This window comes from Mastomys coucha, unplaced genomic scaffold, assembly GCF_008632895.1.
Source record: "Mastomys coucha isolate ucsf_1 unplaced genomic scaffold, UCSF_Mcou_1 pScaffold2, whole genome shotgun sequence".
Classification (NCBI taxonomy): Eukaryota; Metazoa; Chordata; class Mammalia; order Rodentia; family Muridae; genus Mastomys; species Mastomys coucha.
Genome location: NW_022196902.1, coordinates 10,668,313 through 10,682,001, shown reverse-complemented (window position 1 = coordinate 10,682,001; position 13,689 = coordinate 10,668,313). Strand labels below are relative to the sequence as shown.

The 13,689-nt window shown below is 43.9% G+C and overlaps 1 protein-coding gene across 11 annotated transcripts in view; it reads right to left on the bottom strand.

Moving 5' to 3' along the window:
• Positions 1-13,689, bottom strand: part of Nhsl1 (NHS like 1) — a 232,848-nt gene that overhangs the window by 30,124 nt on the left and 189,035 nt on the right. For all 11 annotated transcript variants that reach the window (XM_031380514.1, XM_031380505.1, XM_031380507.1 and 8 more), the window contains exon 3: positions 12,633-12,757. Coding sequence is in view for 9 of the 11 variants with exons in the window: in XM_031380505.1 (XP_031236365.1) it covers positions 12,633-12,757 (125 nt within the window). In the remaining 2 variants the exon portion in view is untranslated. The remainder of the gene's footprint in view (positions 1-12,632; positions 12,758-13,689) is intronic.

Sequence of the window (13,689 nt, the reverse complement as noted above, 5' to 3'; positions counted from 1 at the left end):
CCCATGGATTGACAAGTGCCAATTTTTCTTTTATTGCAAGGACAATAACAATAACCATGGAAATAAAAAATATAAATCATATCATTAAATGTCTCCATATCTACTTTTACTGTTGCTACCCTACAAAACACAAAGAAACCATTTGGTTTCTTTTCCATCTAGGGAAAATGTGGGTTAATATTTGTAACTTGAAAAACACACTCTATGTGTTCAGCATGTGTCCCTGACAATTTTGTTTTGTTTTGAGACAGGGTTTCTCTGTGTATCCCTGGCTGTCCTGGAACTCACTCTGTAGACCAGGCTGGCCTCGAACTCAAAAATCTGCCTGTCTCTGCTTCCCAAGTGCTGGGATTAAAGGCGTGTGCCACCACTGCCCGGCTTGTCCCTGACAACTTATTTGGCATCCTTCTTCAGATGAGACCTCACACAGATCTCTACAAAATTCCCTTAGAAAATTCCTAGCAAGATGGTTCAGCATGTAAAGGTTCTTGGCACTAACTCTGATGCCCTGAGTTCAATCCCAGGAACCCACATGAAAGAAAGCACTGAGTCGTACAACTTGTCCTCTGACCTCTACCTGCACACTGTAGCTGGGATTGTTCACATGCGCACAAGAAGAAAATAAATTAAGCATTAAGATCATCAAATGGATTTCTGATGTATCAGAAGTTGAAACCATGGATGGATGTAAATCCACTGGTTATAATCTTTTTGCAGTTTTGACATTCTTGTTAACTCTGACTAATAACACATATTTCTATATCTGCAAGGTGTAGACACACACGCAAATGCGTATTAAATTTAATTTTATTTGAGAATTTTCATGGCAGTTTGTATAAAAGCTCCATGTCTGGGGCAGAGTCTGAGTGAGTCAGGAAGACACACAGCTTGAAATGCAGCATTAAACCCGGAAGGCAGTAAGAACCAATTCCTGCCCAAAGGCTGTGAACAGAGGAAAAGTGAAGGTCTGGGCTGGTGGAGAACACAGGAGCTCATGAGTTACGTGACATGACCAAGGCCTGGGAACAAACAGCCCTCTTGTGCCTTCGTAGTGCCCAGAGGAGGCTCTGCAGGCCCACTAACCCACTTTCCTTTCAGTCGGCTGATGATGTCACAGTCCACACTTTCACAGTGAGGCAGAGCTTCCCTGCAGTTTTGGTTGCCATGGGAGGAACCCCAGAGCAGGCTACTGTGTGACAACTCACTCACAAAGCAAATCCATTTGGCCAAGTTCTCAGACTCTTTTTTTCTCTGGTGAGCAAATTTCCCAGGCAAGCAGAACACAAAATCAATATGCAAATGTGGCTGTTTCTCAGTGCCACCATCTACTAAAGAAAAGGCCAAGGGTGGGTGACTTTCAGAATGATCCAACTCCCGGGCCCAATCTGTTTATAAACACAACAGGGACGAGGAAAACCCTGCTGAGTCTCAGGGGCAGTGTCTCCAATGATGTCTGTTAAGAAGGATGTAGTCTATGCGATGCCCACCCCACGTGTCAGACAGAGGCCCCGCTTCCCAGCTTCATGCTGTCAAAGGATTGCTAGGAGGTGGGTTGTGGTGAGGATGCCCTCAAAGGAGAGAATGGAACTCTGCCCCCTTCATTTTCTGGAATGTTTGCCTTCTGGCCACAAGCGAATGGTTGTTTCCCTCCTCATTGGTGGTGTGAAATGCTGCCTCTTCACAGGCCCCACAGGCCCTCTTACAACAACAGGCCATTTAGTATTTGTTACAGGGGATGGAAGATGACAATCTTAGTCTGGGTTTTATTGCTGCAATAAAACACCATAACTAAAAAGCAAGTTGGGGGGAAAGGGTTTATTCAGCTTACACTTCCACATTGCTGTACTTCACTGAAAGAAGTCAGGACGGGAACTCAAACAGGGCAGGAAGCAAGGATGCAGAGGTCACGGAGGGTGCTGCTTACTGCCTTGCTTCCCATGGCTTGCTCAGCTTGCTTTCTTATAGAACCCAGGACCACCAGCCCAGGGATGACACCACCCACAATGGGCTGGCACCTCCTCCATTGATCACTAATTCAGAAGACGAATTATAGCTGGATCTCATGGAGGCATTTCCTCAACTGAGGCTTCTTTCTCTCCGACGACTTTATTTTGTGTCAAGCTGACACACAAAACTAGTCAGTACAATGACTAATAAAAGTCTTGTCACACCCCGGCTGCTGCACCAGCCCAGTAACTGCTCTCCTCCCTCTGTTTTGTTTACCACCCATTTCTACTCCTCCCGTTGCAGCAATATATTCTTTTTACAGACTGTGAGGCATATCATGGTACTCCTCTCTCCAAACCCTCCAGAATCCTTACTATGAATATCAGGCAAGCCAAAGATGGAGAGACATCAGAAGCAGGCATTACAGCCTGAAGAAATGGGGGTGGGGAGTGCACTTAGTAATGTCACCCTTTTAATGAGTAACATGATACAATGAAACAAATTTGAATTTGAGAAGCTCTTGACTCATCTCCTCGCTGATGCTGTCTAGTATTTATGCAATGATTTGAAAGTATTCTGTTTCTAAGCCTCAGCTTCCAAATCCTTGAAACATCAGTAACAAGCACTAAAGCTCCGATCTCATGGGATTCTTACGGAAAATGGAAGGCGACTTGCGAACAAACTCTGGAATGTTCTAAAGTATGTTGCTAGGATTATAAAGTTGGGAACTGCCTGCCTCGTGATAGAGCTGTACACAAGACGACCTGTGAAGCCAGGATAATCAGACCATTTTTTTAAGTAGCTGCCAAAAGCACCCAAATCCATTGCTTCGGGCAGAAAACTCCGTGTGGGCAGAATCAGAGACAGGATGATTGGGAGGGTGGCCAAATTTTCATAAAACAGACTTTGTCTATTGTGGCACTTTCTTTGATGTCTGGCCTTGAAGAGTTTACTAAAAGTAGTCATCATTGTCCAGGCACAAGGCATGGGACACTGGGCTTCATGGACATTCTTCATGGACATTCATATACTTAACATTGTAACAACATTCATATACTTAACCTTGTAACACTCTGGGGCAGGGGCGGGCACTGAACACAGAGCTTCACAGACATTCATACACTTAACCTTGTAACACTCTGGGGCAGGGGGGGGGAGGGGGGGTAGCACAGTGATGTTATCTACCTCAAAACTCTTAAGACTTTTGAAAGCAAGAGCAGTGCTATTAATAATTACACAGGAGAGCAGCTGCAAACCAGGGTTGTTCCCCCCCCACCCCCAACTCCCCTGTGAACCACATGTGGTTTCATCTCTTTAAAGAAACCAAAGCTCATGCAAGGAAGCAAAGGAACCAGCCTGAACAGGTGGGGAAGCCACCTTGAGCCTGTGATCTCTGTATTGTGTTCAAATGAGCAAATGAGCCTTCTGTTCACAGTTAAGGAGTGAGGAAGGCTCCACTGTTTTCTTCAAAGTCTTCCTTGAACAAAGCCTAAAACACCCCCGGGGTGCCAGTTCAAAAAATAACAGGAAATAGAAAAGTCAACTCCAGTTTCTGTTACTACCACCAAGGCCAACCATTTATTGCCAAAATTCCAATCCAAGGCATCACTCCAAGGATAAATTTTATATAAAGAGGTTGAGTACCTGGCACCCGGTGCCCTTTCTCTGAGACACAATGGGGCCTCTGTGCACATTTCCCAGAACCAACGGACAATGCCGTCAAATGCAGCCTCTCCTAACGGCACCTGGAGAATCCCCCATCTACTTGCAGGAAGCATTTTGGCACCTGTATCGGCTCACCCTTCAAACCTAACTGCACTAAATGCTGAACGAAAAAGGTCAGCACAAGAACAAAGAGCGGGCAAGCGGTGAGTTGTTTTTTGATTTGCAGTTGAGGCACTAAAGGCTTTTTCTAGAATTTCTTTTTTTTTTCCTTCAAAGTCCACTCTGCTGACAGCACTTTTCCTAAGGGCATATTTGTTTGCTTTTTAAATACGCAGCACAAACAATTGGGAATAATCTTTTTTTTTTCTTGCCACACTACATTACCACTCTCACTATCAAGGCCCAGCAGCTCTCATTAGCAAATCACCTTTCCTCATCCTTAAACAGACTGTAAAGCCTTACATTTGGTACAAGTTCTTGCACAGGGGTAGGGTAATTAGGCTAATTATTCTAGCACAATTTAGCCAGAGGAAAGGAGCAAGATACATGCCTCTCAGTTTTCTCTTTCCTAAAGGATCACCCTCTGCTCTGTCAACAACTTTCATTTTAGGACAGAGCTCCCATCCCAAGTACTTCTGGAAGTGTACTATTTTGGATGCAAACCAGATGCTCTTCATTAGACCTTGTGCAGCCTAAGCCATTTGTTAACTTGTGAGTTTTCTATATTCATACCCTTCTCTCACCATGCTGCCCCAAACCTTCCCAGGAGAATTTGCCCTCAAGAGTGGCTTCTACTGCAAGCTCTAAAGTTCTTCGCACAGCTTTGAGAATAAAGTTGTGGGTGTTTTTTTGTTGTTGTTTTGTTTTGTCTTATACTGTAAGACTGAATTGCAGCTGAGCCTTAACATGGAAGTAACATGGGACTGCTGGTGTGGAGAGCCTTCTACATTTACAGGATCCCATCTGAAGTGAAGCATCAGCTTAATGATTCTGCAAACCCCAGTGAAGTCCTAGGTCCATTTCTAAACTATATTCTGGTTTTGGTATCAGGTTCTGCTGGCCCATGCATTCAGGGTCCACACTGCAAGACTCCTGACTGCCTGCAAATGGGCACAAGTGGTTTCCCTTCCTTGCTGCTCTTCTGTTTGCCAGTCGCCCTAGCTACGAATGCTTGGACCCAGCCTCCATGGTCCTCTTCTAACAGTCCCAAGACAGAACAGAGCAAATCCACTCTCTATGGGGCCTCCTTAGTTCACTTTGGAAGAAATGTCAGTGTTTGTGCACTAAGTCTCTGGCCTGAGAACATTTCTTCATGTCACATTTCTGCTCTTTCATGCTGCACAAAAGCTTCTTGTACAGATCATGTATGTTCCTTACTAAATTTAGTTCCTTACTAAATTTGGTTCTTTTGTCTACTATAGTAATTTTTAAATTCCATCTCTTACTCCAACTATAAATACAAAAGCTACTGATTTCTTTCTTTTGTTTTGTTTTGTTTTTCGAGACAGGGTTTCTCTGTGTAGCCCTGGCTGTCCTGGAACTCACTCTGTAGACCAGGCTGGCCTTGAACTCAGAAATCCACCTGCCTCTGTCTCCCAAGTGCTGGGATTAAAGGCGTGTGCCACCACCACCCTGCCTAAAGAAGTAACGTAAGCACATTCATTCTTTCCAAATATTGTGCTTATTATATGGGATACAATTTTCATTGTGTTTGTTTTGTACCACTGCACACATGCTCTCACAATTGTGCCTGATGGTTCTTCCCATTCAAAGTCAGGTAGTAATACTGGCAGCTAGGATCCTTCTCGTATGTCCCATTCTTATGTGTACGGGAACAGAACACACAGCAAGGCTAGAGGATAACATTTGGGACTGGGCTCTCTCCTTTTATCTTAGGTTCAAGGGACAGAACTCAGCTCATCAGATATGCACAGTAAGTATTTTGCCCTCTGAGCCATATCCCTAGCCCTCATCTCAACTTTCTTGTTTTATGGCTATTATACTGTCATGTCAATATCTACTATTTTAATTACATGTTTTATCCCCAGATTTATTAATATATTTAACATTAATAGTCAGTTGCCATCCTTTATCTAAGTCCATACTCTGCCATTAAAGTAACCTGTGGGTGACAATGGAGAATTTGTCTTTTAATGAGCTGCCAGTGGTGTTTCCTAATGATTTATGATTGGTATAAACTGGTCTTCATTAGTTGCATTGGCCAGTTAATCTGCTTCCTAGAGTCTCTGGCAAGTGTTGGTTATGTATTAAACTAAATTCTTTAAAAAGAACTGAACTTGGAGCTGGAGAGATGGTGCAGCCATTAAGAACCCTTACTGTTCTTGCAGAAGACCTGGGTTTAGTTCCCAAAACCCACGCAGCAGCTCACAGATGGCTAGTTGAGGAGGATCCAACACCCTCCTCTGACCGCTGTGGCACTTCACACACATCATGCACATACATACCCGCAGGCAAAACACTCCAACACATGGAGTAAAAATAAAGAAAGCTTTAGAAAAAGAACTGAGTTTTTTCTTTTGTTCTGGAACTGTTTCAAGCACTGGACCCTGTCCCTGCCCCTTCCATAGGACAGCTCTATTAAACATTCCCTCTCTTCTGGGGTCAGATTTGATATATCACATAAATTTAAATAATTGCTTTCAAAATTGCCTATATCTCTTCCATCTAACAAAAGGTGACCTATTTAAATTATACTTGTAATCACATTTCCTCCTTTAAAAACTGTACAGTTGCTGCATCAGGAATTCAGCTGGGAAGCAGATCATTTGCTGAGTATGTTAGGGCCCTAGGTTCTACTTCCAGCACTGCATTAAAAAGAAAAGAAAGAAAAAGAGAGTGATTTCCTACTAGGTGCTGGTTTGAACATGCTTGACAGAGGGAGTGGCATTATTTGGAGTGGGTGTGGCCTTGCTGGAGGAAGTGTGTCACTGTGTAGGTGGGCTTTGAGACCATCCTCCTAGCTGCCTGGAAGCCAGTCTTCTCCTGGTTGCCTTTAGAACAAGATGTACAAGAACTCTCAGCTTGCTCTCCAACACCATGTCTGCCTGCATGCTGCCATGCTTTCTGCCGTGATGATAAGTAAGCCAGCCCCAATTAAATGTTATCCTCTATAAGAGTTGTCTTGGTCATGGTATCTCTTCACAGCAATACAACCCTAACTAAAATAACATGCAACAAGTAAATCTCATTGACTTTCCCTCCCTCCCTCCCTTCTTCCCTTCCTCCCTCCCTCCTTCACATCACTTCTCTCTACAACTCCTATTCCCACTCTGAGTGGCAAAATTTTCTGGCAGTGGGAGACAATGATCAAATGTGCCCCGTGTTTTTTGCTGAAACATCTGGTGGAGTGGTGTGGGTTTCACTGTGGTAACTAGGTTTCTTTTTGTTCTGTTTTTAAGAGGGTTCTGAGAATCACATAATTGGATTTGGACAAGTCTGTGGTAAGGGAAATTGGGACAGTTAGCAGATAAATGTTTAAGGTCAGGCAAAATAAAATGTATATTTAAATCTGGGCAAGGTTGTGCACACCTGTACTATCTATGCCCTCAGAGAGCAAAGCAGGGGGACTGGCATGGATTCAAAGACAGTTGAGCTACACTTTGAGTTCCAGGTGAACTTGGACTACAATGTGAAACCCTGTTTTTAAAAAGAAACATAGAAATGTAGAAAACTTCCATACATGGGATTTAGAACAAGGAGGATTCATTAAAATGACTCCAGGCATGAGTCTGTTTCAATGGAGCAGAGGCAGAGGATTTGAACCTATGGGAGATTTAGGCATATGGGAGAAAAGGAGCCCCTGTGACTAGGAGCTCACGTAAAATAAAGGACAAGGGACCAGGAAGGAGTGTGGTACTACAAAAGCTAAGTAAATGTTCCAAGAAGATTCACAAATGATGTCTAATGCTGCTGAGAGGCAAAGATGAATTCTGGAAACCGCCGGTTTGATACCATACAAGTGACTACTGGACAGGAGGGTAGTAGTTTCAGCAGTGAGCTAGAGGTTTGGAGGGCTTCAAAGGAGACTGAACAGAGGCAGTGGAGACAGGTAGTCTAGACAGTTCTTTGGAGAAATAAAAGGAAAGGAAACTGGTGGAATTGGAGGGAGATGAAGGTCAAAGGAAGGTTCCTTCAAGATGAAAGAAAACTCAGTGTATTCACATAATGATGGTTATGATGCAATCAAGAACCCATTAGGCCAAAGAGGGAGGGGTAGATTGCACATCTGATGGATAGGGATGGGCTTTATTTGTTCCACTGGAAAGACACTGAGTGCCTATTTAATGCCAGGCCCTAAACTGGTCACTTGGGATATAATGGGAAAGAAAAGGATTAGGGATGGTTTGCCCATGGTGGGGGCAGGCAAGGGCTGAGTGCAAGGTGCAGCAAGTGGGGCAGCCACACAGTTTGTAAAAAGGATGCCTTGGGATTGCTTTGGTTTTCCAGAGGCTATGAGACATGGGGATTCCAGAGGCTATACCAGACATGGGGATTCCAGAGGCTATAGCAGACATGGGGATGCCAGAGGCTATACCAGACATGGGGATGCCAGAGGCTATACCAGACATGGGGATTCCAGAGGCTATACCAGACATGGGGATGCAGGCTTTGGAGATATGAGACTTGAGAGAGCAGCAGAATGAGCAGGTGAGTTAGCATGCTGGGCTTAGGTTAAGGCCACCCATAATTAGTGCAATTTACATGCCCTGGTACCTTTTGTTAGCCCTGATGAGTTAAGTGGGTAAGATTTTTGCTGGTAAACTGACAGTAGAAACAGCAGTAGAGTTGAAAGAACACACAAAGATGGAGACGAGATGCAAATAATTTCTGTAATGAGCATTTAGAAGGATTGAGCTGAACAATACAGATTCATCCTCAATTGCTGTAATTCCAGCAAATCCATAGGTCACACTTCACAAATAAACCTAGAGCCTCTACTATTGCCACGCCTGTCCCTGTCCCTACATGTGTTTTCTTCCCTGGACTACTGCAGTAGCCTACAGTCTGAAGTCTGCATCAGCCATCAACTCCCTAAGACCACATCTCCATAAACTACATTAATTAGCAATTCGCATCACTTCACTTCACTGCTCATCTTACCTAGAAGCAATCAGTCTGAGGTCCTTCACTGCCATCTTTGTGTGCATGTGTGTATGTTTGTGTGTTTGTGTTTGTGTGGACACACACATACACAGGCCATAGAATGTGTGGAAATCTGTTCTCTCCACCGTGTGGGTTCTGGGTGCGAGCTCAGGTCACCAAGCTTGGTGACAGGTACCTTTACTAGATGAACTGTCTCATCAGCTCCAAGTGAGTTTTCTGTGCTTCACAGAATCAAGAAATTATAAATGTTAACACAAGAAAGATTGATTTAGCCAAGGGTGCTAAGGGAAGAAGGAAAGGAAGTAAAGAAGGGAAGAGAGAAGACAATAAAAAAGCCAAAGGGTGGGATAATGGAGGGCAGAAAGAAAAGCACACGGGAGATGCAAAGGGTCCTGGTGAGGAGATGGAGACTGGAACAAATGGGAATGAGAATAATGTCACACATGTATGAAGATGCCAAAATGTAACCCACTACTTCATATCCTAACATTTAAAAATTAGTTTTAAAAAAAGTGGAAAAAAAAAAGGGGGGGAGAGGCTTGATATAATGGTGGCCCAGTTAATTTTGGTTGTTAACCCAACAAGCTAGAATGACATGGGGAAGGAGTCTCTATGAGGGACTGTCGAGATTGAGCTAGCCTCCATGTGGACATGTCTATGAAGGATTGCCTTGATTAGGAGGAAGACCCACCCATCGTGGGTGGCACCATTCCCTGCACAGGGGATGGAGTAAAAGTGGGGAAGGTGAGCTAACACTAGCATAGTATTCACTCCTTACTCTGCTCTCAGCTGTGGATGTGACATCACTAGCTACTTCAAGCTCTTCCCCACAATGATGGACAGAGCCTGAAGTAAAGCCTTCCTTATGTTTCTTTTCTCAGGGTACTTTCATCACAGCGTCAAGAAAGGAAACTGAGATAGGTGGCATGGTTGGTTAGTTGTGACTAAATATGTTATCCTAACTCATGCTAACACATTGTATAACACAAGATAGATAAATATCTACTTTTTTATTATTCTGAAACATATTTATTATGATCTCTCTTTTGGAGGAAGAAAACCTTGGTCATTATTGGCAAGCATTCTATTTCTAAACTATTTCCTTAGACCTAAAGCAAACTTTGTAACAAACTGCTTTGAGATAAAACTTAGACTGAACAACTTTTTTTTTTTTTTTTTTTTGGTTTTTCGAGACAGGGTTTCTCTGTGTAGCCCTGGCTGTCCTGGAACTCACTCTGTAGATCAGGCTGGCCTCGAACTCAGAAATCTGCCTGTCTCTGCCTCCCAAGTGCTAGGATTAAAGGTGTGCACTATCACTGCCCGGTGACTGAACAACTTTTTAAAAATAGTGGTAATACTTAGTATAAGTTGAAAGTCAAGAAAAGAAGAGTTCCTTTAAAATATCATCAACGATGCATTCTAAAGATATCAAGCCATAGAACGATATTAACTTGTTTAAATCGCAAAGTAACAAAACTTTATGTGAGCAAAGAAGTACGGTTTTAAGATGGTTGTGTGCTTTCCTGAGAGCCCAAATATAGGTAAGCTGTGGCGCAGCCATTCTTCCCATCTGTGACTCGGGGGCCTAGAAAAGTTCTTAGAGAGCATGCCAGGGAGCCTCTGATCCACCTGCTGAAAAAGCAAGCACGTGTGGAGAGGCTGGCAAGATGGTCCCCTGGGTAAAGGCACCTGCCCTGCAGGCCTGATTACCTGAAGGTGGGACCTATGGTAGAAGGAGAGGACTCCCAGAAGGTTTCCTCTGACCTCTCCATCTACATTCACACACACACACACACACACACACACACACACACACACACACACACAATCATAAATAAGCATTACATTTTTAAAAAGGAAAGAAAATAAGAAACGTGTAGGCTTGAGGAGTTAGGTCTGTGGTCCTACTTTCTGCTTCCTGGTCCAGGAGTGAAAGTCCAATCAAATCTTGCTAGATTGTCAGAAGAAGTAAGCAGCCAATGAGAATTTAGACACCGTGTCCCCATTCAACTAAAGAGGTTGGAGAACTGCCATGATAAAGCCAAGCTGTTGGCAGGGACCCCTCACACCTTACACAGCCGTGCCACTCCTACACACCATTCTTGGTTCCTTCCTAGGCACAATTTCTGGACCCATCATTGGCTTTTCCTCCTGTGGCGATCAGTGGAAGGCTGGTGTCTACCTGGATACACACAAATCTCAATGGATACTTCACCACTGATTTTTCATTTTCCTTATTCATACCAATAAAGAAGGATACGAGTTTTTGATATTTAAGAACAGATCCATTTTGAAATGGCTGCCTGTCCCATGATATAACCGTGAGCAGCCATCTTACTCAGCAAAAAGATTAGCTCCATACGTAACCATATCCTAAAGGAAATGCAAAGAACTATTCTGTGGTAAAAACCCAGGTAAGGAAGGAAGCAATGGAGGGCTGACGCTCTCTTCTGGCCTGTGAGGCACTGGCATGCTATGGACTACCACATACTCCACCAACACACGTGCAGACAAAGTACAACAATAACAACAGATCTTCAAAAATGTGCTTCCTAGAAATGAGCCCAACTCAATTTCCCAAATCTTACTTTGTTTAATTAATTCCACTATCTGTCCACATCATTTAATATAATGAAGAGAAGATAATGGAAGTAAAAATCTCCACATGCTTTGATTTCACTCTCTCACGTGTATTAAGTACTGAGGAGGCATGAGTAAACGGAGCCCAAAGGTACACAGCCACCGATTGAATTGGCAAGTATGAGAAAAACTAAGCGAAGAGGATTACTTAGACACCTGGCCTGGATCAAAAAAAACCACTTTTGAAATAGAGGCTTTTACTTTTTGTTAGAGGTTTGGATATATGGTTTACGCCTCTGTGACCCATGTCTACAGGTTTTGGCCTAAGAGCAATTTCAGGGACAGGATTTTCTTTTTTTTTTTTTTTTAAAGAATTATTTTATTCATTTTTATGTGTATGAGTACACTGTAGCTGTACAGATGGCCATGAGCCATCATGTGTGTGGCTACTGTTGAACTCAGGACCTCTGCTGCCCTGCTCCCTCCAGCCCCACTCACTCCAGAGTAATTTACTGCAGCTGTCTTCAGACGCACCAGAAGAGGGCATCAGATCTCATTACGGGTGGTTGTGAGTCACCATGTGGTTGCTGGGAGCCGAACTCAGGACCTTCAGAAGGCCAGTCAATGCTCTTACCCGCTGAGCCATCTCGCCAGCCCCAGGATTTTCAAATTGTAAGACTACAGAGGAGGTTTGCAGGCTATTCAGGGTGTGCTCTTGAAGGGAACTAAGGTAGTTCTTGTTGGACCTACCCAGCCACTCCTTTGCATCCTGTTAAAGAGATGCAAACTGTTCTCTGGCACATTATTCCTCTCGCTGCATTCACCAAGATGTGGCAGTCAAGAGGATGCTCATTAGAGCTCCATGCCGTGTCTGTAATCCCTCAAACTGTAGCCCACACAGAACTCTCACTCAGAAGCAGCCATCTTGAGAATTTCACTATTGCTGAGGTATCCCTGACTGCAACAGAGCTCTTTGAGAGATGACTGAGCTACTGAAAACGTACAAATACATGGAGGACATGTTGCTTTTATAGAGGACATATTACTTTTGTGTGTTTCTTGGCTCCTGAGCTCACCTCTTTTTTATAAAAAGTAGAATATTTACATTAGAGGAGAAGCTGAAGAGACTGAGAGCCTCTGATGATGGATGGGCTCGTCCCACCAGCTCCCCATCAGGATAAGAACATACAGACTCAGGGTACTTCCGTCAATACCAAGAAACTGACACATGACATGACAATACTCAACTAGAATGACAGGTTTATTTCCTCTGCCATGGGGTGCAAAGCAGAGGCTGATGCTGAATTTGGCCTCACCTTTCGGTCTGTTTCTGCATCTTCATCTTGATAATCGTCGCAGGGGCTGGAGCTGGCTGCAAAGGTGGGTCCCTGAGAATAGTACTGAGAACTTCGGCAGCCATCTCGCCTCAGCTTGTCACATTCTGCAGGGAGACAGGCAGCAAGGGTGAGAAAACATTAGAAGGCAGAACTTCTTGAGTCCACTTTAACTCTTCCAGTAATATTATCCTAAGAAAAATGGAATGTCAAAATAATGATATAAATGAGTAAGGATTATTAAGGCGCTAAATATTACTTTAATGCACTTTAAATGGATCTCGAGAGTGCACCACCACACTGTGGTGGTAAACACTTGTCAGCAACGCTGTTCGTGGAAATCGAAGGCGAGCATAATTAAAACTCATGTTCACTCTGCTAGGCAAGGACGTGGTGAACTCAGAATTTTACCCCAGGGCCTTAGTTACAGTTCTCTAATTGTCGTCAGAGAACTACTGATTAGATTGTAACAGCTTTTCAAAACACAAAGCACAAGTGATGGCCAAGCCTTGATTGCTTCTAGGACTTAGGAGAAGTGATAGGAGAGACCCTATAAGGATGGTGCTCTCCCTTACTTTACAGGGAGACAGGGTGGGGTTGGGAAGGAGACGGAAGGGGAAGAGAGGGAGGAGAGCCCCGACACTGAAAATGAAACACACAGCTCTGGAGATTCCAAGCAGGTGCCATAATTACTCGGCCTACAATTTAATTTTGATATCAATTTTGTTGTGGGGCATTTCATAGGAAGTGGCATGCCGGCCTGAGGTATCTGCCAGGCCACAGAGAAATGAATGCCTGGCAGCAGCACGGTCCATATGCCCTGACTGGCAGGAGGCTGGGGCCACAAGCTGTGTTCTCAAGGGAATCCACTTCGCGGAGGACTCTCATCATCTAGGCTAGTGGGTGGGAAAGCAGTGGAGGCGTCTCAAAGCACCAAGACCTTTTCTACGGCTGCCTAGACTCATTGAAGGAGCAACTTCCAGGCAAGAGGAGCTGTAAGGTGGTTTCCTTAAAACCAAACTTTCTAAAGCAGCAGCAG